The 24876-nt window shown below is 36.0% G+C and overlaps 1 protein-coding gene across 1 annotated transcript in view; it reads left to right on the forward strand.

The window, feature by feature from the left end:
* LOC127638108 (protection of telomeres protein 1-like) overlaps positions 1–24876 on the forward strand; it is a 56208-nt gene that overhangs the window by 1406 nt on the left and 29926 nt on the right. Inside the window, exons 2-8 of the mRNA XM_052119461.1 lie at positions 2221–2299; positions 2770–2867; positions 10533–10640; positions 10762–10812; positions 12926–13031; positions 22518–22648; positions 23658–23951. Coding sequence (XP_051975421.1) covers positions 2221–2299; positions 2770–2867; positions 10533–10640; positions 10762–10812; positions 12926–13031; positions 22518–22648; positions 23658–23951 — 867 coding nt within the window. The remainder of the gene's footprint in view (positions 1–2220; positions 2300–2769; positions 2868–10532; positions 10641–10761; positions 10813–12925; positions 13032–22517; positions 22649–23657; positions 23952–24876) is intronic.

A 24876-nucleotide genomic window follows, 5' to 3' on the forward strand; every position in this document is an offset into this window, starting at 1 on the left:
AAGAAAAGTGATTATTCCAAACTACAGTCTTGCATAGTCAGGCCTATATCCACACTTTTTTTTTAGCCCTGTTCCAACACTGGAGAGTAAAATATAATATACAGTCTCAAAGTTTATAGAAAAACAATCATAACTGTAATTTTAATTATGCTACCTCATCTGTCAGCATGATGCCGGTGAATCACATTCAGTCTCTTTGTACATTACATCATTGCGAGCACGAGCAACAGGCAGCTGGCTGCAGTTCATTCAATGGTCACCGGTGTCATTAATAACAAGGGTTTCTGAATTTTACATACTGCACATTTAAGGAGAACACAAAAGGAGATTTGCTTACCATAAAAGTGAATGGGGACGGACACTGTCAAGTTTCAAAAATGAAAAAAAAAAAAGCACCATAGAAGTAGACCACATTATTCATGCACTTTACACCAAGTCTTCTGAAGTCATATTATAGCTTTGTGTGATGAACAGACTGAAATGTAAGTCTCAAAACTCATTCGCAATCGTGGATATTCAAAAATGCCACATGAAAATGTGTCACAGCAGATTTTAAAGCCAGCTAGCATATGGCTTTAAAAGACTTGCACAAGTCTTATGGACTGCTTTTATGGCATTTTTTTAATGTATTTTTTAGCTAAACAGCGTCCATCCTCATTAACTTTCATTATATTAAAAAGAGCCATGTTAACATTATCAAAACATCTATTTTTGAGTTCAGGATTCAGGTTTAGAATGACAGAATTAAAATATTTGGATGAACTATCTTTTGGGCTGAAAGGATTATTCGACATTAATTAAAAGTTGTCAACAAAAATGTCCATTGTCGAATAGTCGTTTGATGTAATTTAATGTAACATGAGATCATATGAAACACTAATGATGATGTGTGAGAGCAGCACCGCAGCTTGCGTCTGACTTTCGTTGACCAGTTTCAACGAAACTGTAGTAGTTATAGTGTGATAGAATATTAAAATTTGCTCATTGCCGTCCTGCAGCCAGCTCCTGTCGGCTGCTCATTGCAACCATAGACAGTAAAAGAACGTAGAGAGCTGCAGTAGGCTACGTAGACTACGTAGGCGGCAAGGCGCGAATTTCATGTTCAAAAAAGTCACAAGGAGTGATTTGATTGGATGTTGCTGATGTTAAAGCGCAGTGTTTGTTTTATTTGTTTCATGATGACACTTGAGTTTAATGGTTTTTTTTATTTGTATTTCCGTGTTTACATGACAGACAGTCATTTCATTCAGAATTCCTCAATAAATAATTTTGCCCAGATTTTTGAAATTCATTAGCGTTCAAGATGCGTTCCCCTGAGAACAACATATGAGATATTTATACTTGCTTTTAGAGAATATATCTTGTATATGAGTATATAGTGTATATGAAAATACACTTGTATACTAAATACACTTGTGTTCAAGATACATTCTCTTAAAGCAAGTCTAAATATCTTATATGTTGCTTCTCAAGTAAATGCATCTTCTTTTAAGGATTTTTAGATAATTTAAATGAAAAACAAGACAAAAATTCTTATTTGTATGCGGTGAATTTTGTTACTGAATTAAACTTAAAAAAAAAAAAATGTTCCCTTTAATTCAGTGAGTGTCATTTAGAGATATTTTTAAAACATGATTTTGTCCTCTTTATTGTTATTAAGCATGTTTAATACAACCTTTAAGATGAGGCACAAGCTGAATAATCGGTTAAGAGCTAATGATTAATCATTGCAATAATTGACCGAATAGTCAAATAATCGTTCTTATAATCGTTAGATTAGTCTATTATCAAAATAGTCATTAGTTGCAGCCCTAATCTCTTTAATATTCATGGATGCTAGACACCATTTTAAGTCGTTCTTTCTAAACCATGACTGGAAATATAAAGCTCATTATCTCTCACAGGTCATGTATCAAATTCCAGTCGGTGTGTAGTAGCACATCTTTAAGACTATTACACTGAATCTTTTGACAACAGAATTGTGTCAATATTCTTGTAAGTTTATGACTTAAGATGCTATAAAGCGTTAGTTCACCCAAAAATTATGTTCTTGATGTCGTTCCAAACCTGCCTTAGCTGTTAAAAATGAGACAGCGTTCCGCTGTTGTTTTTTATGCAAAAGAGAAGTCTTATGGGTCTGGAACAACATGAGGATGAGTAAATGATAACTGAATTTTTTGGGCGAACTATCCTTTTAAAGTGCTCATTTTCTCTGGATAGGCTAGATTGGTTCACAAAGGTCCTGTGCTATCCTGCGTGCAGAAAGGTGATGTAGAAATGCTTAAAGCCGAGATCAGAGGTAAGTTTGCCCATTTGAATTTAAATGCAAGGACACAAATCTTGAACAAGCTGGCACAGATCAAGCTGATCTGTTTTGTCAGCAAAGAAAGTGTAGCTGTCTGGGATTCACACCTTGCATCCTGTTTATAGCAGCTCTGGTGCTTTAGGCTTTAAAAGATTTGTAGGTTTTGTTATCCAGGCAGCATGGCTTAGTTCCATGAAACTGTAAACTTATAAATAGAGTTGGAAATCAGCAGGAACCTGGTAAAACAATATTTTCGATATTGATATCTGGGTTGCGATACGATAGTATTGCATAATAGTGCAATTCTTTATGTTTAGTATATATTGTGATTCAAAACGTATATATTGCAATCTTTTACTTTTTCCTCATCTTTATTGGACTCCAAAGTGCTGTTGAAAATTGTCACTGAGCTGTTCTCACTCTTTCCTGGCTGTTTTCTCTCTCTCTCTCTCTCACTCATTCAGAGGAGGACCCCCCTCAGAGCACCACTGAACATACATCAATCAATGTCATTCTCTTTGGCACGTTAGCCAAGGACTTCTCCCAGTCTGTCAGACAAGGGGTAAGCTTCTGTAACGCATAAAATATGAATATTTGGGGAATATTCACATATAGATTTCTTTTTCCATTGGAATAATTTGTAACTAGAAATGTAAAGGTTTGTGTGGTATGGCTTAGTGGTTAGAGATGTTGGTAACATCTGTGGGAAGATATTTTCAATCAGTACAAGTACAGCTCTTGTACTGAACGGGGAAAGACTGAAATTTCTAAAATGGTTGGTCAAGATTACGAGCCAGTAGGGGACCTGAGTAGCTCAGCGAGTATTGACACTGACTACCAAACCTGAAGTTGCAAATTCGAATCCAGGGAGTGCTGAGTGACTCCAGCCATGTCTCCTAAGCAACCAAATTGGCCCGGTTTCTAGGGAGGGTAGATTCACATGGGATAACCTCTTCATGGTCGCGATTAGTGGTTCTTGCTCTCAATGGGGCACGTGGTAAGTTGTGCGTGGATCGCAGAGAGTAGCATTAGCATCCACATGCTGGGGGTCTCAGCGGTGTCATGCACAACAAGCTTTGTGATAAGATGCGCAGATTGACCTTCTCTGAAGCCGAGGCAACTGAGACTTGTCCTCCACCACCCGGATTGTGGTGTCACCACGCCACCATGAGGACCTACTAAGTAGTGGGAATTGGGCATTCCAAATTGGGGAGAAAATGGTATATAAAAAAAAGATAAAAAAAAAAAAAAAAGATTATGAGCCAATATCATTTCAAATCTGACAATAGGTCTATCAACAATAGTGCTTATTTTTCTCAGATCATGCTTAAAAAAACTATTTTTCAGGCTGGTCCAAATTTGCATGTGCATTCTAGAGTAAACTGACAGGTGATGTCTCTATCAAAAAGGTGATTGGCTCTTTTAACTTCCATTCCAAGACCTGCCATATTACGATTTCTCCTATTCAAATGTAAACAAGGGACCTGATATATCCTAATGTCTCTGGTTTGACATGATAAAGTGTTAAGCAATAAATTTGATCTTTTCACGTTTTTGGCCTAACCAGCGACAACTACGACAATCAATGCATTTTTTCAGTTACTTGGTTTCTATTTGTCAAGATGTTTTAATAGTGTCTAATTTAAACTTCAGTAGCAAAAACAGCAATGAAGTTGATAAGTTTAATTTAATGTTTGCAGACAAGGTGGAGAGGATGCTAACATTAGCTGTTCAAATTGTTAGAACAATGTTACAAGGTCAAGGATGAAAACTGCCCACCTTTTGTATTAATTTGGCGTTTTAAATGAAAAAAATTGGCACATATGATTTATGCAGATCCACTGAGTTTGTTTTCAGGGGTGTTTCACACGAGTGAGTGCTCCAAACACACACAGGACAAAGCACATTCTTTTCCTCAGCGCTTTATTTGTACCACCCGGCCGGGGGGAGAAGCTCCTGTGTCTTTTTCACCCAACACACACACATGGCAGGCTTATATAGGTTCTTAAATGTGATTTGACCTCAGAAGATTTCTCATATGATATGAGCTCAGCAACATTTTTGTTAGGGATGTATTGTGTATCCTTGAACAAACAAGACCCCAGCAGTATGTTCGCAGACAATGTCCTCCACTTAAAAAAATGATTGGTCAACCATTTCAACTCATAGGGCTGCCCTCATACTGCATGTTCCAGCCCAAAGTATGTTATACATAAATAATAATGTTCTAATATACCTAACTATTATAATTTCTTTCACAGGTGGATTTTAGGGCTGCACAATATATTGCATTTATCTAAATATATTTGCATATTGCAAGGGCTTGCGATAATACATTAAAAAGTAACGTTTATGGTGACGCAGATTACCAAGAATAGGCTGGGTGCGCGATTGTAACTTTGTGTTTGTTCTTTGGGATTTAAAGGGGTCATGACATGAGAAACCAAATTTGCCTTGATCTTTTGGTATATAAGAGGTCTTTGTATCATTAAAACGTCCTGCAAGTTTAATATTTTAAGACGTCCTCCCCATTCTAAACGAATCATTTATTTAATCAAGCTCAAAATACAGCTCGTTCTGGATTCATGGTTAGAAGTGACGTGACGGTTAGAAGTGACGTACCAGCGTTTGCATATGACCGCCTCCAGCACAAGATAACTACGCTTTAAGCGCAAGACAACTACGCTCATTTCAGTATCGCCGTCGCCTCACAAGTGTTCAGTCGATGGACAGCGAGCTCTGACAGAGACTACTTTTGCACAGGAAAATTACGATGCCACACAGATGTGCTGTTCCTGGCTGTGGTCAAACAAAACCTCTGAATAAGCTGCCGAAAGATCCAGACGTCAGGGAAAAATGGATGCAGTTTATTTTTTGCGGACGTCCCAGTCACGGCAGTGTTAACTTAAGCGTTTGTTCTGTACATTTTAAGGATGACTGTTTTGAGAACAAATCTCAATATGATGCTGGCTTTGCCAGAAAACTGTTGCTCAAAGATAAGTCCGTGCCGACTATTCTGGGAACAACGACGGCGCAAACTGTAAGTAATCTATTTTAAACTTTAAACTACTTTTTAAAGCGCAATTTCATTCATTATGAATAATCACAGTGTTTTTACTTGGTTTACTTGCATATTGTTCTGGCTGGGAGCGTCAATAATTGATACATAGGCACTGACGTTAGCCAATCATAACAGTGGGCGTTAACACTGAAGTCTTAAATGGAAAACGCCTCCAAAACAGACTGTTTGAATCAGAGGATGAGAAACAGGGTGGGAAAAGGTCATAAATCACTAGATTTTAAAAGTTTTTCTTAAAAAAAAATATATTAATACTATAATTGCACCTAAGGGAACATAATAATACAATAAAAAAACCCATGTCATGACCCCTTTAAGTTTTTTTTTTTTATCAATTAATTTTTTTAAACTATCGGCCGATAATTTGGTTATCGGTCTTTTCCATCAGCTTAGTTAGTGGTATTGGCAAAATCCATTGACAGTTGACAGGTGCCTTCAGTCAAAACTCTGCCATTTATCTCAATGGTGCACAGAATGACTTTCTCCCCAAGGATTCTCCTTTCTGTCACCCGGCAAGATTATCTGTTGCTTACTAGAAGAAAACGTCCCCCATCTCCACTCATATTTCCTAGTAATGCACTAGACTTTGGCTCTGAATATTCCTGTTCTCAGAGTTGGAGATCAAACATGGTAATCTACAATGGTCATAGTCATAATGAACATTTTATTGTGCACTACAACATAAAAGTTATTTGTGAAGTGCAGCAAAATAACTTTTGTTGCAAACAACCACCGCTATTTGTGCTTGTTGTTGTTGTTGTTGTTAGTAGAATTTTTGGAAGACAGATTATAAAACTGCCATTTGGTATGGGTAGCAGCAATACTTAACAGTGGCAGAAGATAAAGCTTTCAGTCGGTGAACTATCATGATACTTGGCAGCTTCTGCGTAACGATAGAGTGAAACATTATCAGTTAAATCTCTAAATATCTGCGAGCATGGATTAAACTCTTAGAGACATTCTGCATGTCCTCCAGCTTTATTTATACAGACTTCTGAAAATAATTGCAAGTCTTAGTTGTTTTTGAAGAATAAGGGACGCAGGGACTCATTATGAATTAGTCTCAAGGTCAATAATTAGGGATGCTTGCTAAGGCAATCGAGTCCGTCTCCCTACACTCAAAAACCACTTAGGCCTATATATTTGCATATATCTAAATATTTAGCAATAAACTTTAAATATGTTGATACTGTACTTATTATAAACCACTTAAAGTCAGTAGGGCTGCAATAACTAATCGTAATCATCAACAACAGATTTCATTATCGATTAGTTGGATATCTGCAGCCAGCACAGAGAAGCTCATCCACGGAGAAGCACATCCACGTCAATCAAACCGATCGCAATGGAGAAAAGGAGCGCCATCATTTTGATCAAACTCGTGCAACATCATACTGTGCTTTCAGTTTCAGTGTAATCAATCATGCAGCTTTCATGGATGTCATGGTCATGTGTGCCGGTTTTTGAAGTGTTTTAGATTGTTTCTCCTCATGTAACCTCATGTAATACAATGAGCACCAGGATGAGACTTTTCAGCACAAAAGTGAATTGTGAGTGTTTGCAGATTATTGTACTGTGTTAAACTTTTTAATTGTCATCGGACGATACAGTTTCCTTTTTGGCTGATTTGTTTCTTAAGGGTGCCGAGAATCACCTGCTGGCATGTAAAGCCACTGAGGCATGTAAACAACTCGTCACGGTTTGTTTTGTGGTTCCATGCCATCATGTTACTACAAAAATTGACCGGTGTGCAACACAGACTCATTTAAACAGTCCGCATATCAGAGCAGCAGCAGATGTGTTTGAGCTCATAATATTAAAGTGCTCGTCTGTGTTTTTCTCCCTCTGTCCTCAACAGTTCCCTGTGGCTTTTAACTGTCTTGTATAATGATAAAAATATCAATAAAACAAATATCATATACCGTCTGCAAATATGCACATATCTTGTTTAAACATATGTAATAACACAACCTCACACATCTTGAGCAGATCCAGCATCCTGTGGAGCGCTCATTTATTTACCTCTAAAGCACATATTCTAACAGTTCCCTGCCACCTTTAACTATCTTTTCTAATGATAAAAGGCAAATATCAATACATCTTGTATTATATACTGTTTGCAAATGTGCTGTTATCTAGTTTAAACAGATGTGATTCACAAACCTCACAAAAATCCAGCGTTTTCTTCCCGCTGAGCGCTCATCTAATATCTTCCTCTGAAGTGTATATTCCATCAGCCAGAATCAAAAGCTTCAGGATCAAAAGTTCCACTGATTCACAAATCATGATGGTCATTCAGGGCAGGAGCACTTTAGGTGCAATTTCTAGGCTGCTCCCGAAACCGTTTCCATAAGAGTTCCATTCATTCAAAACAGCTGACAGTTAAGCCATTAACTGATTAGGCAGCAAGTCAGCTGCCTACGTTTTAAAATGCAGTCAAACGTAAACGCGCTTCACGTGTGTTATAAGTAAATGTCTTATTCACTATGCACTGTATAAACAATTGGTTTGATTCTGCATTTCTTGAGTAAATGCGATTGTTTATTCCACATGCCATCCATGGTTGCTGGACTACTGTGTGTACTGTTATTTCCTTCTTACTAATGTATTATCAATTTCTTCATGGGCAAATAAATTGCTAAAATTTGATGACTAAACAGAAGTCTGAAGAAACTGCTATCGACCATTTAAAATACAATATTATTTTTTAGCTTTGTGTGAAATTGAGCAAATATAGTGCTAAATTAGACTCTAATTTAGCACTATATTTGCTCACTTTCAGGTAAAGGAACTGTTTTGCGTATGTCATTAAAGTAATAATAATAATACAAATCATAACTATTCAGGCTTTGTTCAAAGTTTTTGATAGTATAGAATCGACCTGTGCAGTAAACCAAACTAAATCCTTACGCTCTTTATCATTTCTGTTTCTTAAAAATAAAATTTAAAAATATATTGTGTTATATTTTTTCATTTTTAATTCAATTACATCATCCCCAATGCTTCATGGGATTGTAGTTCATTCTCTCATTAAAGACGGTAAGTACATAGTCTTGTACCTTTGCCTATCCGAAATTAAAATACTTTTTTGCTTCAAATCAAAGTTTATAATGTTGTGATTTACCTCAGAGCTGGTTGGTTTGGTTCATGTCTTCAAAATTCTCTTATGAAGTACTTTATTAAATCCCTATGGGAAAGATGAATGAAAAAATTATTTACGGAAACAAGATGGCTTAAAAAGTGGGCAGGAACTGTTGCAAAAATAATGTTTACAAACAGGTTTAACAAACATGCCTCCCTGTCTGCTAGTAGTCAATCAAACAGATTAAAGGTAGACTGATCTATTGTTTTTACTGATTAAGCAGTGCCGATCATTGCTTTTTGGAACTATTTTTATTTTTTTTTTGTTCTTCTGTGGCCGCCGCTGGAGGAGTCTACACTTAGAGCAACTTGGCTACACAGTATAATAAGTGGTCTTTAGAGGTGAAATAAAAGCAATCACTGACTGACAATATTCATCCTTTTTTTTTTATTCTCACTTCAATGCAAATTTGGTTATTTTGATTAATCACTGTTTGAAAAAGGTCAATCAAATCTAGACAGGGCCAATTTCCAGCAGCCATCACTCCAAAACCTTATGCTTAAGTAATCATGCTAAATTGCTAAGTTGGTACTAGAAAATCACTTGCCATTATATCAAACCCAGCTGAAAGCTATTCTGGTTCTTTAAATGAAGCTTAACATTGTCTTTGTGTTTGTTTTTGAGTTGCCACAGTATGCAATAGACTGGCATGTCTTAAGGTCAATGTTAGGTCAAAAATGGCAAAAAATAAACAGCTTTCTCTAGAAACTCATCAGTCAATCATTGTTTTAAGGAATGAAAGCTATACAATGCTTGAAATTGCCAAAAAACTGAAGATTTCATACAAAGGTGTACACTACAGTCTTCAAAGACAAAGGACAACTGTCTCTAACAAGGACAGAAAGAGATGTGGATGGCCAGATGTACAACTAAACAAGAGGATAAGTACATCAGAGTCTCTAGTTTGAGAAATAGACGCCTCACATCCTCAACTGACAGCTTCATTGAATTCTACCCACTCAACACCAGTTTCATGAACAACAGTAAAGAGAAGACTCAGGGGTGCAGGCCTTCTGGGAAGAATTACAACGATAAAGCCACTTTTGAAAGAGAAAAACAAAAAGAAATTGATAAAGAAACACAGACATTGGACAACAGATAATTGGAAAACAGTGTTATGGATCTTAACCCCATTGAGCTTTTGTGGGATCAGCTAGACTGTAAGGTGCGTGAGAACTGCCCCACATCTATGGCAACCGCTACAGGAAGTGTGGTGTGAAATGTCACCTGCCAAACTGTCAGCTAGTATCCCAAGGATCTGCAAAGCTGTCATTGCTGCACATGGAGGATTTTTTGATGAGAACTCTTTGAAGTTTAAGAAGTTCTGAATTTAAAAAAAAAATTGTAATAGTAATTTTTCATGTTATTAATGTCCATTAATGTGTATTAATTGTGATCAGTTGAATGCCACTTTGGTGAATAAAAGTACCAATTTCCTCCCATAAGAGCAAAATCTGTACATTATTCCAAACTTTTTGCTGTCATTGTGTAAGCTATAAAAAGCTTAACGTGGTAAATAGTTCAATATAAGTTATTGTAACAGTGTCAAGTCTCCTACTTTTAAAAATAAGAGTCCAGAAACAAGTGAATTTTGGGTTTGTTCGTAGTCATGTGTTATGCTCAAATCTGGTATTTTTTGCAGATTTTTGTTGCACAATAAACTGTATCTGGGATTTAATTCATTTTGGACCCTAGATCATAGCAAGGAAAAGCGAAGAAATGTTTTTTTTAACACTATAAATCAATTTAAAAACTATCAGCTGATTAATCACTTATCAGCCCTTTTCAATACCTTAGATATTGGTATCGGCAAAATCAACAATCGGCCAACCTCTAAAACAGATAGCCCCGCCCCAAACACACTCCATTGGTTGAGCCAATGTTGCTGTGTCGGGATGCTCAAACAGATCAATAAAGAGACACTGAGTCTATCAGAATGTCTTGCTTATAGTTGTCTCTGCATATTAAAAATAGAAAATACATTACCTTTACTGTTTTCTCTTTAGGACGTTGTCGCATTAGCTGGCTTCACCATCAGAAAGTCTCCGTCTTTTCTAAGAGACAAACTGCATCCCTGTCACCTGGAGATGGATGAGAAAGATGCCTGTGTTTTTGTAAGTGTTGACTGCATGCATTTTCAAATCCTCAGTATCCTCGTCTTGAGCCTAACTAGAAACAATATTTCTTGTTCTATTTCTGTTCTTTCATTTGATCTCATCGGGATGTGTTTGATAGGTGTGTCCCTCGGCCTCCCCTTCCCACGGGCCCACTGTCATCAGTTCTGAGGTGCAGTATGTGTTTCCTTTCATGTGGATATCAGAGACAAATCCCTTCCACTTTGTCCCAATACCATATCTGCCAGTTATCCCTCAGAGATCAAGCAGATTCTTTATCTTAATTGGCTTCTGTCTGCTGGCTTCTGCCTCCTGTCCGATTGTGTGATTGGTTGCTCCTTTGCTTGAGCACAGTGTCCTTTTTAATTTGCCACCCTCTTTTACATTTGCTTGAGCAAGATCAGGGGCTTTAAGACTAAATGTCCCCAGACACATTCAGTCCAGTTTAAATAAAGTCAGGATCAATAGCCCAGTTGAATTAGTGGATCTTACAAAGAAATGCCTGGGTCATATTTTGCCACAAAATTTACAAGAAGCAAATCAGAAATTATTTCTGTTTAGCATAGGAAAATAAATCCTACAGGTCTTTACAAAGATTTTTTGCATTATTAACATTCACAAAATCCTCACTGTAATGCAAAGGAATCTAATTTTCATTACTTTTCAAGTTGTTCATTTAAAGCCGTTTAAAGCTTTTTTCTAGCTGTAGTTGTGTAGTAGTAATATGAGTGATCACGGAGCACTGTTGTATGTAAACAATGACTGACGGATTCACTACACGTCACCTGCACAACTGCTCATATTACACACAAAAATTATCTTTTGCCACCACCTGCTGGCTAACATATGAAATGTCAAAAAATGTAATAAAATATGTTTAAGAGACACCTATACAGTAACTCTTAACAGATATGCACTACACTTTAGTTTAGAACCGCATGAACACAAGCGGAGTGATACACGCACAGTGAAGTGTCAGTGTTGATGGTGTCAGACCATCAGTGCTCATGGAACCTCTCTCGTCCAATCAGATTCGAGGACTGGAACTAACTGTTGTATGCGTGGGTGTGTGTGTATATATATATATATATATATATATATATATATATATATATATATATATATATATATTATTATTTTTCCTGACAATTGGGGGAGGGGTTTAAATGTTCTCATTTGTCTTAAATTATTTCACATGGAAAGCCTGTTAATATAATAGCATTTTAAAATGGTTATTTTAAAAGTCATGGAACTTTCGATACATAATATTGTAAAGGGGTTCAATGGGAAGGAGGCGGCGAGAACCGGCTTGGCAATATAAATCATATTTTTTATGAAAAACTTAAAAAGACAAAACACACACATGACGGACATGTGGACATCTCTCTCTCTCTCATCGCACCACTGTCTGTCATCAGCCTTTATCCATCTCGGAGGCTTAATTAGCCTGATAAGGGACCGGGTGTGTATAATCACAACCCTGCCCCGCACTCCGCCCTGTCACAAATATATTTACACTTACTTAGCAATTTATCAGGAAGACCTGTACACCTGCTAATTCATGTGATTATCTAACAGTCGTGTGGCAACAGTGCAATGCATAAAATCATGCAGATACAGGTCAGAAGCTTCAGTTAATGTTCACATCAATAATCAGAATGGGAAAAATTTCATCTTAGTGATTTCAATCGTGTCATGATTGTTGGTGCCAGATGGGCTGGTTTGAGTATTTCTGTAACTGCTGATCTCCTGGGATTTTCACACACAACATTCTCTAGAGTTTACTCAGAATGGTGCCAAAAACAAAAAATAACATCCAGTGAGCGGCAGTTCTGCAGATGGAAACACCTTGTTGATGAGAGAGGTCAACAGAAAATGACCAGACTGGTTCGAGCTGACAGAAATACAGTAACTCAGATAACCACCCTGTAAAATTTTTGTGAGCTGAATAGCATCTCAGAATGCACAACACATTCAAGCCTTGAGGCGGATGGGCTCCAACAGCAGAAGACCATGTCAAGCACATTATTGGGACCATAGTGTTTCTGAGAAAGTGCTCAGTGAGTGTATTTTTAGTTAAGTTGAGCTTTAAAATTATTCAATGTCTGTAAAATATTTCATTTGCCAGAAATTTCTCTCTGTATGTGCAATCTATATAAAATACTTAAAGCTTTTTTTTTTTTTTTATCTATTAAAAATTGAAAAGTCATGGAAATTCATTGGTTATCTGCTTGCATTTGATTCATTGACATAAATGGCAATAAACCTGCTTTATTTCTGTGTAGGGAAAGTACACATATTCATCCTTAAACCAGTTGAAGCCCAGAACAGTGGTGAACATCTACGGTGTGGTGACCTTTTTCAAACAGCCATTCCCGTCCAAAGGCTCAGGTCAGTAAATCTCCCTTATCCCATTGAGACTGTAATAGGCTCTCCCATTTTTTTCTCTCTGGAGACTGGATCCAGAGGAAAGATGACTTTCTAAATGACTTTCACGGGCACTTTTTAAAGAACCATAAAAACTGAGTGAAATGATAATGGATCAAGAAAGACACATTCTAGAGGTATTTAGGTTGAGGGGGGTTTGTTACATTATTCTTTGCACTTTAGTGATCAAATAAAATCAGTAAACCAAAACAAAACTGCTACCTTGGCTAGTACTTATGATTTATATTCTAATGGAGTGGTTTTCAACTGGTGTTCTGCAACTCATTAGTCACAGGTCGATTCTGATTAGGTAGCAAATTGTCAAATTTTAAAAGGACGGAGCATATATTTTGATGCTGACGTATGTATGCATTAGGGCTGGGGGATGTCTTAAAATTGTATATCTCGATACATTTTGCAGCCTCTTGACGATATTCAATATATATCTTGATAATTATGTATTTGCTCTAAAATGGCTCAAAAGTGTTTTGGTTTTTTAATCTGAGGAACCATCATGTCATCCAAACAACCATTGTAGCCAAGTATTCAACATTATAAAGACATTCAATTAAAATATAATAATTCGATTTTCATTAAATAAACACAAGGGAGGGTTAAATTCGATCATTTTAATTGATATGCACTTTATATTTATATTTCATATACAATGATACTCAGTAGCTTAATAAAAAGCATTATTTACCTTCAAATGTTTTTATGAATGCAATTTTGTGAATGAACAAGGTGTGCAAAGCACTTCACTGACTTTTTTTTTGAAACCCCAGTTGAACACTGCATTATACTAAATTATTAAAATGGGACACGCCATGTTAATCATTATTATGTTGAATTATAATTTTTTGTCTGATTATTAGATTTACGTAATACAAAAGTAAAATATTTCTGTCCTCTTTACTTCACCTTCACCTGGGGGCTTTTATTTTGACAATAAAAGTGCTGTTGTATTTACTTCAACTTCACAATGGGCTTTTATTTTGACACAGAAAGGGCAATGTGTATTTTACAGTTTATAAAGTTCAGTGTAATCTACTTTTCTGTTATTCTGTGCCTCATTTGTAGATTTGTATAATAACTTAAGCGGTAACTAATGTTTGGTATTGCACGAAAGCTTGAAATTGCATTAGTTTGATTTCACAATGCACGTGAACTGATCTGAGGCTCATGCTGCGCTCAACGGCTAAGGGTGCTGTACAACACTAAAATAATCAGGAGATTATAGAAAAGACACAAAAGCAAATCAAATTTATTCAAACTGATCCTATAGTACACTACAATGTATATGTCTGCATACAAGTAAACTGAATAAAATTACTTAATAAAGGAAATAATTAATGAACTGCTGGACCTGTTGGCATTCTGTGTATATAGAGAGTATAGACACAACATGAAGCAGAAATAACCTCCGCTTATTATGAAAGAAATAAATTGCCATAGGACCCAATAGATAAATCTATTTTTAGAGGTGCTGCTCTTTCTTGCTGGAAAGACGCAACCAATGTGAACGTCCAACTCGACCGGCCAGCTCACAGAGGATGTGTGAACTCTGTGTCACACACAGACCAAGTTTATCTGTCTTTAAATTAGGGCTGCAACTAACGATTATTTTGATAATCGACTAATCTAATGATTACTAGAATGATTATTTGACTATTCAGGTGATTGCAACGTTTAATTATTAGCTCTTATCCGACTATTTCCGTCATAAAAGGTTGTATTAAACGTGCTTGCTAACAATAAAGAGGACAAAATCATCTTTGAAAAATACCTCTAAATGACATTCACTGAATTAAAGGAAACTAATACTTTTTATTAAGTTTAATTCAGTAACAAATTCACTGCAAATAATCCTATTGTTATCAAGTGTTTTTGTCTTGTTTTCCATTTAAAATGTCTAAACATCCTTAAAACAAGATACATTTACTTGAGAAGCAACATTTAAGATATTTAGACTTGCTGTAAGAGAACTGTGAAGGATGTGTGCAGTTTCTGGATATCAGACACCAGTTTCCTTTGCCACACTCTCTCCCTCTCTGAAGCTCTGGTGTGGCTTATCAGGTCTCCCTCTGCCATCACTATAATGAGAGACCGGTGTTAAGAGTAATTACAGCCCAGGTGATGAGCCTTATGCTTTCCCTCTCCCTGCAGACAGACACATGACCACTCACCCATGCCACAAGGATGTATCATAAATAAAAGTGTATTTTGTTTATAAGTGTATTTTCCACTTGGTTGTACTTCTGCGAATGAAGTAAAGACAAAATATACTTATATTCAAGGTCTGTTCTCTAAAAGCAACTCTAAATAGCTTTAATTGTGCTTCTCAGATGAATGCAACTTTTTTTTTTAAATATTTCTAGATATTTTTAAATATTTGTATTTGTAATATTATAATTCAACATTCTCAGATAACAATTTGTTCTTCTGCAGTATAGCTGCTAAAGTAAATGTACGTTGTTTTAAAGTTAGTTTTAGATATTTATATTGGAAAACAAGCCAAAACAAAAACATTTTTTGTTTCAGTGTATAATGGGGCGAAGACACCTTATAGAAATCCATCATTAACTCACAAAAAAACAAACTCTCTCTTATTAATAAAGGTGCGTATTGCCAATTTTCTTCACGATAAGAAATGCACGGTGACACATATACCATATTATGATACAATAAGTTGCAAGCCATCATGTTATAATCTAGCTGCATTAAGCATGTATGCTCAAGGGATGAGCGTCCTGCGACAGAGTGTACATCAGCCGGGTGCAGTTTCAATCTCTCTCCTTTAGATCAGGACACTTTGCGCAACTCACAGAAGAGGCGCTGACCGCACAGTGAAATGACAGTTTCAGAGTTTGTAGTTATTTACATGACCTGCTTCCTTACTATTTCCTTATTAAGTTTACATCTCCACTTATTCCAAAACAAGAGTGCTTCTGTATTTACTTATTTTGTATTTTTGTATAATTCCCTCATACATTGCGATCTACATCACTTTTGAGCTGTTTGAATAGTTTGGAGTGTGTCTGGACTGTGAGTTGTTTTATTCTTTCTCTCCTCAATCAGGCACAGTGCTGCTCTCGTGCGGCATCATTAGTTTCATATGATCTCATGTTGTGTCAAATGACATCAAACGACTATTCGACAATGAACATTTTGTCGACAGTTTTTTAATGTCGATGTTGTCGATAACGTAGACAAAACGTTTCAGCCCTACTTTAAATCACAGCCTTTTGTGGATTAATAATCACATATGACCAACTCGCCATTTTGATGTTATTTTGATTAATTGAGCATCCCTGAAGGATCGTGAAATGAGTCTGCTGATGCGCTCTTCATGAAACCTAATGGCCAAATGAAAGCATGTTAAAATCATTGCAATATTCACGATATTGGTCAATTTTATATTGTCAGCAAAATGCTCTCATTTATATTGTTAATAATCGATATATCGCCCAGCCCTAGTATGCATCCTGTCAAACTTTATAGTAACTTAGTGTGCTTATTCATCTGTCACTTGGTTAGAGGCCCAATTATGCAGATGTATTTTGTGCAAAAAAAATAATTAAACCAACCATAGAAAAAAATTGTAAGCTAAACCATTTTGGGACTGTTCTAGATTGCCACTTGATGTCCAATGGGGAATCTGGGTCCTGATGCAAAAACCAGTTGTAAACCACTGTTCTGATGTGCAGTTGGTCTGCTCTAATATTAGTTTTCACTGTTAATTTTGGAAAATAATGTTTGTTCTTTGCGATGGTGTTATTTATATCAGTGTTTCCCAACCTTTTACGGCCACATTACCATGAGTAAGGCTCAAGTACCCCTTCATCAGCATGACATTGTCGATGTGTATCAAAGGTAAATATAATTTATATGTGAGTATAGAAATATTACTTTAATATATAAATATAATTTATGAAGTTTATTCATCATCAACAACAAAAACATAAGCAGGCTCAACGAACCATGAAATGTGCAATTAGAACTGACGAATGCTGTTAATTATACAGGGCAGGGGATCTTCTAACTTGGCACATTGGGAAATATTTATTTTACAAAATGTATTTTATTAATTTTTCATCATTTTGGTAGACAGTATGTATAAACTATATATATATATATACAGTTGAAGTCAGAAGTTTACATACACTTAGGTTTAAGTCATTAAAACTATTTTTTTTAACCACTCCACAGATTTCATATTAGCAAACTATAGTTTTGGCAAGTCATTTAGCACTTTGTGCATTACATGAGTAATTTTTCCAACAATTGCTACATACAGATTGTTTCACTTTTAATTGACTATATCACAATTCCAGTGGGTCAGAAATGTACATATACTAAGTTAACTGTGCCTTTAAGCAGCTTGGACATTTCCAGAAAATTATGTCAAGCCTTTCGACAATTAGCTTCTGATAGGATGTGTACTGAATTGGAGGTGTATCTGTGGATGTATTTTAAAGCCTACCTTCAAACTCAGTTCCTCTGTGCTTGACATCATGGGATAATGAAAAGAAATCAGCCAAGACCTCAGAAAAACAACTGTGGACTTCCACAAGTCTGGTTCATCCTTGGGAGCAATTTCCAAATACCTGAAGGTACCATGTTCATCTGTACAAACAATGGTATGCAAGTATATACACCATGGGACCACGCAGCCATCAAACCGCTCAGGAAGAAGCCACTGCTCCAAAACCGCCATAAAAAATCCAGACTACAGTTTGCAAGTGCACACGGGGACAAAAATCTTACTTTTGGAGAAATGTCCTCTGGTCTAATGAAACAAAAATTTAACTGTTTGGCCATAATAATTGTAATTTTTTTATGATTTACAATAACACAACATTGGTACTTGGATCTCAAGACAGTAGGTACAACCATACGTTATCTTACATTCCTTAAACACATTGTAGGTCAGAACAGGGCGCATAATTTGCAAAGACATGTAGAGCTCACAGTAAATACAAAGAGGAAGACAAAAATAAATAAATAAATAAAAATAAAAAAAACTACAAAAGTAAAATACAAACAGTGATAGATGGAACGTGAAATTTAATTGCTCCTTCAAGGACATCCCAAAGAGAAGATCAAGTGTGTCAGAAAATGTCAGACCTATGATGTATGTCACAAGTAAGTTTTTCAAGTTTCAAAAGAGTAGCGGCCTGATACATCAACAATTTTAACTGAAGGTATCTGTGAAGTACACCATAACAATAGTTTAACATTTTTTGCAAAAATTTACAGAAATTCAATACGTCATTTTTCACAATAAAGAGATATATGTTTTGAGACATAGTACAAGACTTTCCAATTATTTTTTTGTATAACTTTTATGTATCTCTTTCCAAAAGGCTTTGATCTAATCACAATCCCAGAATACGTGCATCACAGTGCCGATGTCTGGCCATAATGACCATTGTTATGTTTGGAGGAAAAAGGTTGATGTTTGCAAGCCAACGGACACCATCCCAACCGTGAAGCATGGGGGTGGCAGCATCATGTTGTGGGGGTGCTGTACTGCAGGAGGGACTGGTGCACTTCACATTTACATTTATGCATTTGGCAGACGCTTTTATCCAAAGCGACTTACAGAGCCCTTATTACAGTGACTATCTCCCGGAGCAACCTGGAGTTAAGTGCCTTTCTCAAGGACACAATGGTGGTGGCTGTGGGGACCGAACCAGCGACCTTCTGTTTACCAGTTATGTGCTTTAGACCACTACACCACCACCACTCCAGTATTTACTGGATATTTACAGAGTTGTCTTTAGTGTCAGCATTTTGCTGCTTATGATTGAATTAAACAAATATAAACATTGTTTCACATAATACGTAGATGGCATCATGAGCAAGGAAAATTGTGTGGATATATTGAAGTAAAATCTCAAGACATCAGCCAGGAATTTAAAGCTTGGTCGCAAATGGGTTTTCCAAATAGACAATGACCCCAAGCATACCTCCAAAGTTGTGGCAAGGTGTCTTAAGGACAACAAAGTCAAGGTATTGGAGTGGCCATCACAAAGCCCTGACCTCAATATGATAGAAAATTTATGGGCAGAACTGAAAACGCATGTGCGAGCAAGGAGGCCTACAAACCTGACTCAGTAACATCAATTCTGTCTGGAGGAATGGGCCAAAATTCCAGAAGCTTATTATGAGAAGCTTGTGGAAGACTCCCTAAAATGTTTGACCCAAGTTAAACAATTTAAAGGCAATGCAACTGAATATTAAGGAATGTGATGAAAGAAATAAAAGCTGAAATAAATCATTCTCTACTATTATTCTGATATTTCACAAAATAAAATATAGTAGTGATCCTAACTGACCTAAGACAGGGAATGTTTTCTATGATTAAATGTCAGGAATTGTGAAAAACTGAGTTTAAATGTATTTGGCTAAGGTGTATGTAAACTTCGGACTTCAACTGTGTGTGTGTGTGTGTGTGTGTGTGTGTGTGTGTGTGTGTATATGTATATATATGTGTGTGTATATATATATATATATATATATATATATATACATACATTTGTTTAATTTTTCACACAAAACACATTGTGGTTGTCACAAATCATGTTTATTCTTAATTCAAGTGAACCTGTATTTAATGCAGTCTGGGTAGAATTTTCTTTTACCTTCCATAAGCATTGTCTTGTTAATGATTTTCGAGGATAAGGACATTTCACGCAACCTGTCGATGTTGTCATCTGCATAATTGGGCCTCTAACCAAGTGACAGATTAATATGCACAAAGTTACTATAGAGTTTGACTGGATGCGTGTGTGTGTGTGTGTGTGTGTGTGTGTGTGTGTGTATATATATATATATATATATATTAGGGCTATCAATCGATTTAAAATTAATTACATGGTGTCCCGATTAATTAATCGTGATTAATCGCATATACAAATATTTGCTGAGAAAGCCCCTCCATATAACAATAATTCAATATACAACAATTATATATATATATATATATATATATATTCAGATAATTAAAATGCTTTACATTCCTGTAGCAGAAGAGTTCATCATTGATAAGACAATACAAAAAGTGGCATTAGAATATAATGTATTGTTTACTACCGTATTGGTGATCATAAGTCAATCATTGGCACACAGTTCACAGCAATCCATTTCACAAGTGAATTTGTCAATCAGTTGGAGATTTATTATGAGGACTTGTTTAAGGGCCCGTCAATTTACACCTGCATCAGACATCTCAGGTGTGTTGCGTCATAAACATAAAATGTTTAGGTCACTGTGTTAAGTTAAATATAGTTTAATATTCAATATTAAACACATCTTGAGAGCCCTTAGTTCGCATTTGTCCTCCTTCGAGTGTTTTGAACGCAAGAACGTAACGTATGTTTGTGGTGTTCTGCCTACTGAAGTGTTTTCTTAACTGCATAATCTGTGCGTTGCTCATACAGCTGAAATTTCACTTACTGCTGTCTGGAGTAAACAGGTGGTACTACAAGCTTTCGTGTCACAGGACTCTTCCTTATTATGGTCCGTGGGAATGCAATTAATTATGTTAATTACGCAATTAATAAATGTGTTAATTCAGTGCGATTAATGTGATTAGATAATCAGCCAATCAGCATTTGACAGCAGTGGATTGCATAAAATCATGCAGATACAGGTCAGTTCACATCAACCATCAGAATGGGGGAAAAATGTGGTCTCAGCCTGACGGGCTGGTTTGAGTATTTCTGTAACTGCTGATCTCCTGGGATTTTCACACAGCAGTCTCTAATTTGTTTAATCAGAATGTTGCCAAAAACAAAAAATAATATCCAGTGAGCTGCAGTTCTGCAGACGGAAACACCTTGTTGATGAGAGAGGTCAACAGAGAATGACCAGACTGGTTTGAGCTGACAGAAAGGTTACAGTAACTCAGATAACAGCTCTTTACAATTGTAGTGAGCTTAATAGCATCTCAGAATGCACAACACATTCAAACCTTGAAGCGGATTGGCTGGTATGTTTTATGACTATGTTGTATGAACATATGGATGTTTTTGAGTAAAATTACATTTTTTGTTTTATTCTATAAAGTACTGAAAACATTACTCCCAAATTCCAAATAAAAATATTATTTGGAATTCGGGAGTTATGTTGTCAGTACTTTGTAGAACAAAACAAAGTTAATTTATACAAACACATACCTATAAATAGTAAATCCAGAAAAGATAAATTTTTCCAGTGCTGTGTATTGTCAGGCCTGCCTGTTTATTGTTTACATGCAGAATCTGTACTATTTTCAAATATTTACACTGATATGTAGAACAAATATTAAAATCAGCAGTTTTGTTTGGGTTAAGCGAATATTAACGAGAATTAAGTGGCACAGTTTTTTAATTGTATTCAGTTTCTTTTTGCTGTTTTTGATCAACAACTGACTGTAAAGAACAAAGGGTATTTAAAGAGAAATTATCGCTTTCTTCTTTAGACACATTACACTATTGTAACAAAACTCAACACGCAGTGAAAGGAACTCTCTTAACTTTGCATTTTAACAGATCAATCTTGGGATTTTAAGAATATAATTTTTTGTAAAATCTTTATTTTTACCCAGTCCTAAATCCCTGCTATTATTATTTTAAGTCATGCATTTTGTTTAAGTTCAACAATTTTTCTTTTTGCGTTCTCTTGGAACCTGCTTACGAACTCTCTGGGGTTAGCGTACAGTTTGGGAATCACTGATCTACCCTACTGTATATCATCAAGTCATAGTACGCATCTCAGGAAAAGATAACAAAAAACAATTACTACCCAACCACTCTCTCACTGTGTATTACTGTTTTGGCTTCATTCAATTATCTTACCGGTACTCTAAAGACACAATTCATTGATCATGCCTTAGATCATCACATGTAAGGTCAGGTAAAATGTCAAAAATCAATCCCTGCACATTCAGTGGGCTTGCTGATTTGTCAGTGTTTTGAGAAATGGACAGAATGTAAGCACCCATTCAATTTAATCAGCGGAGGGAATTACGCATTGTTTCCAAATGGTGACCAATTGATCCTGGATCAATGCTCAATGAGGCTGCGACTTGTACTGACATACAGATACTGTTGGTCTTGAAATGTTAAATATGGCTCAGTTGAGTAGGCAAAAATAAGAGAACCCGATATTATGGATGTTTGTGCAGGTAAAATCTATGGATGTTCAAAATAAATTATAAATTTTTGCAAATTCTCTGTTTTAATCAGTTACATTCAATAATAAATTCGAAACACTTTATGTGATTACAAAAGAATGATTCAAGTGGTGCCACATCTATCATTAGCAGTATTAAACAGTGATTTGTTAAACCTTGTCTTTATTTGGCCAGTTGGTGCAGTTACAAAGGGATTACTCACACTTTAAAATATCTGAAATTCACAGTAATGTGAGCTTTTTAGTGAGTACCTCATTATTTTTCACTAGATCACTGCTCCACACTAAAGATCACAGACCAGTCTGATGCTAAAGTAGGCTGCACCATTTTCTCCAGAAACTTGGAGGATCACCCGGTCATCTTTAAGGTTGGAGACATTATCCGGCTGCACAGATTCAAGGTGAGGAGATTGGCTGAATTTGACCTACTTATTGGTCATAGTGACATTGTGTGCTCAGTAATCATTCTTTAGAATATATCAAGTTGATTTGAACGTCTTATTTGCTGAAAGTAATTATTAAATAGAACTACCTGACATAGTCCCAGTAAGCACACGTACACCACCAAGATGTTTGTGGGAGAGTGCAACATTTAGAAGGCATCAAGTTCAATCTTAAGGCCACATGCACAAAAATGCAAGGATTTTGCTACCTTTACGCTTCTCATCCAAAATGGAGCTCCGTTTTCCTCCACCAAAACCTGTGACTTTCAAAAACGCTCTCTTGTACCGTATACTTCAGAAAAGATTTGAGGCAACGTTAATGGTAGCGAGCAGTGACTACCAATGGGAGTAAAAACTGTGGAACTCATGTGGTGCTACATTCTGCGAAAATATAGTTAAATAGGAACCCCTTTTACCGTCCAGCAGACTGAACTACCAAAATACAGTAACTACGCCAACATTGAAACTGAAAAAAGGCTTCAACGTTTTTCGGTTGGCCATTCAATTGTGCAATATAAAATAGCCTCACTCAGTTTTCTCTGAGTCTGTATAAAGTTGAGTCAAACCCATATGTCAAAGGACAGATCACATGCCACAGATCACAGATTTTGGTGCTCAATTTAACAAAATGTGTTGCTACTGCATTTTGTCTCGCAAGGCAAATTACAGTGACCTTGCAACCTTCAATGTTTTATTGCTGTAAGTGTGAACCTTCGATCTTAAACTCTGCAAATAATTTGGCTGAATGTCATTCTTCTATCTTCTAGTCTTCTATGCATTAGATTCCTTCTCCGCACGCAACATATTGCAGATGAGCAAATGCTCAAAACTATATTGTGTACATGAAAACGCATACATTAAATATATCTTGCCAATGTAGATGTGCTATCTGGGTTGTGACTTTAAACATTTTTAAACTTTAAGCCTCTGTTTCTAGCAAAGTTCTTTGTCTTTTCCATCCTCCTAGACAAATACATTCAATGACTCCATTACACTTGTGAACACTTTTGGTTGGTCTACAGTGACATTCGATGGAAAGATTGACAGCCCAATAGTACCTCGTACATCCAGCAAGTCATTTCACTTTGGAGAATCCGATAAACGTGCTGTGCAGGAGCTTCGCCAATGGGCAGCCAGCCAATTGTTGATGCCCAGTAAGCCCACAATCTCCTTGTCCTCAGTACAGCCCAAGATGTACTTCGATTTGAGTTGCCAGTTGCTGGCAAAGGCCGTCATGGATAGTCGCTGTATTCTACTAAAGGTGCTTCCTGATTCAAGTTAAGGTCGAATGTGTGCTCCTACATTATTTCTGGATTTATCTTAATAATATTTAACCATTATTTTTAATTAATGGCATGTTAATTGTTTGATGTTTTATACAAAGAGAGTGAATACTTTAATTGCCTATTCACACCAAGAGCAAAATAAAAAAAAAACGAAATGAATTGCTGACAAAAGTTCACACCAACAATTAAGTGAAAAAAACATTTGGTCATTGACATACACATTCAAATAATTCATACAACCCATTTGAGTATACAAATTGTTTTCAATACATGATGAAAAAAACATACTTTGACGTCAGATGAATTTCGTCTCAGGTGTGAATAAATTGTTCATGGCTAAGGTTGAGATACAGTTCCATTTTTACTTAAATGTAAATTTTATATTTTACATAATTATTTTCATACCTTCAGTTTTGTTAACGGTTCTTAAATGTGCCTTTTTCTGTCGATGCTGGAGCAACATCATCAGGGCTCCAGACAAAAAATGACTTAGGAACCATTAGCTCCTAAACTGAAACATTAAAGAGCCATATGGCTGTTTTTAATCACCAAATCACAGAATTGATCGATTTAGATTGCTGTTCAGAAACAAGATAGAAAGCCTAAAAAAAGGGAGACAGCTGATAACCCATTAATCTGAGGTTTAATAAACAGTATATGTAGTTGAAAAGAAAATCCCCTATTGTCTCGTAAATGTTTACACCCCTTTCATAATTTATACAAATATAAGATTATTTTTTTACATTTTTTATTTAGTACTGCCCTTCAGAATCTACATTGCAGATATTTACATAAAGTATAGTATGCATATAGTAGTGTGTTGTCTTCTTGAGCATCAATGAATGTTTGCACCTTGTGTAATAGTTGTGAATGAGTCCCTCAAAGTGTCAAAAGCTTGAT

Source organism: Xyrauchen texanus, chromosome 46, assembly GCF_025860055.1.
Source record: "Xyrauchen texanus isolate HMW12.3.18 chromosome 46, RBS_HiC_50CHRs, whole genome shotgun sequence".
NCBI lineage: Eukaryota > Metazoa > Chordata > Actinopteri > Cypriniformes > Catostomidae > Xyrauchen > Xyrauchen texanus.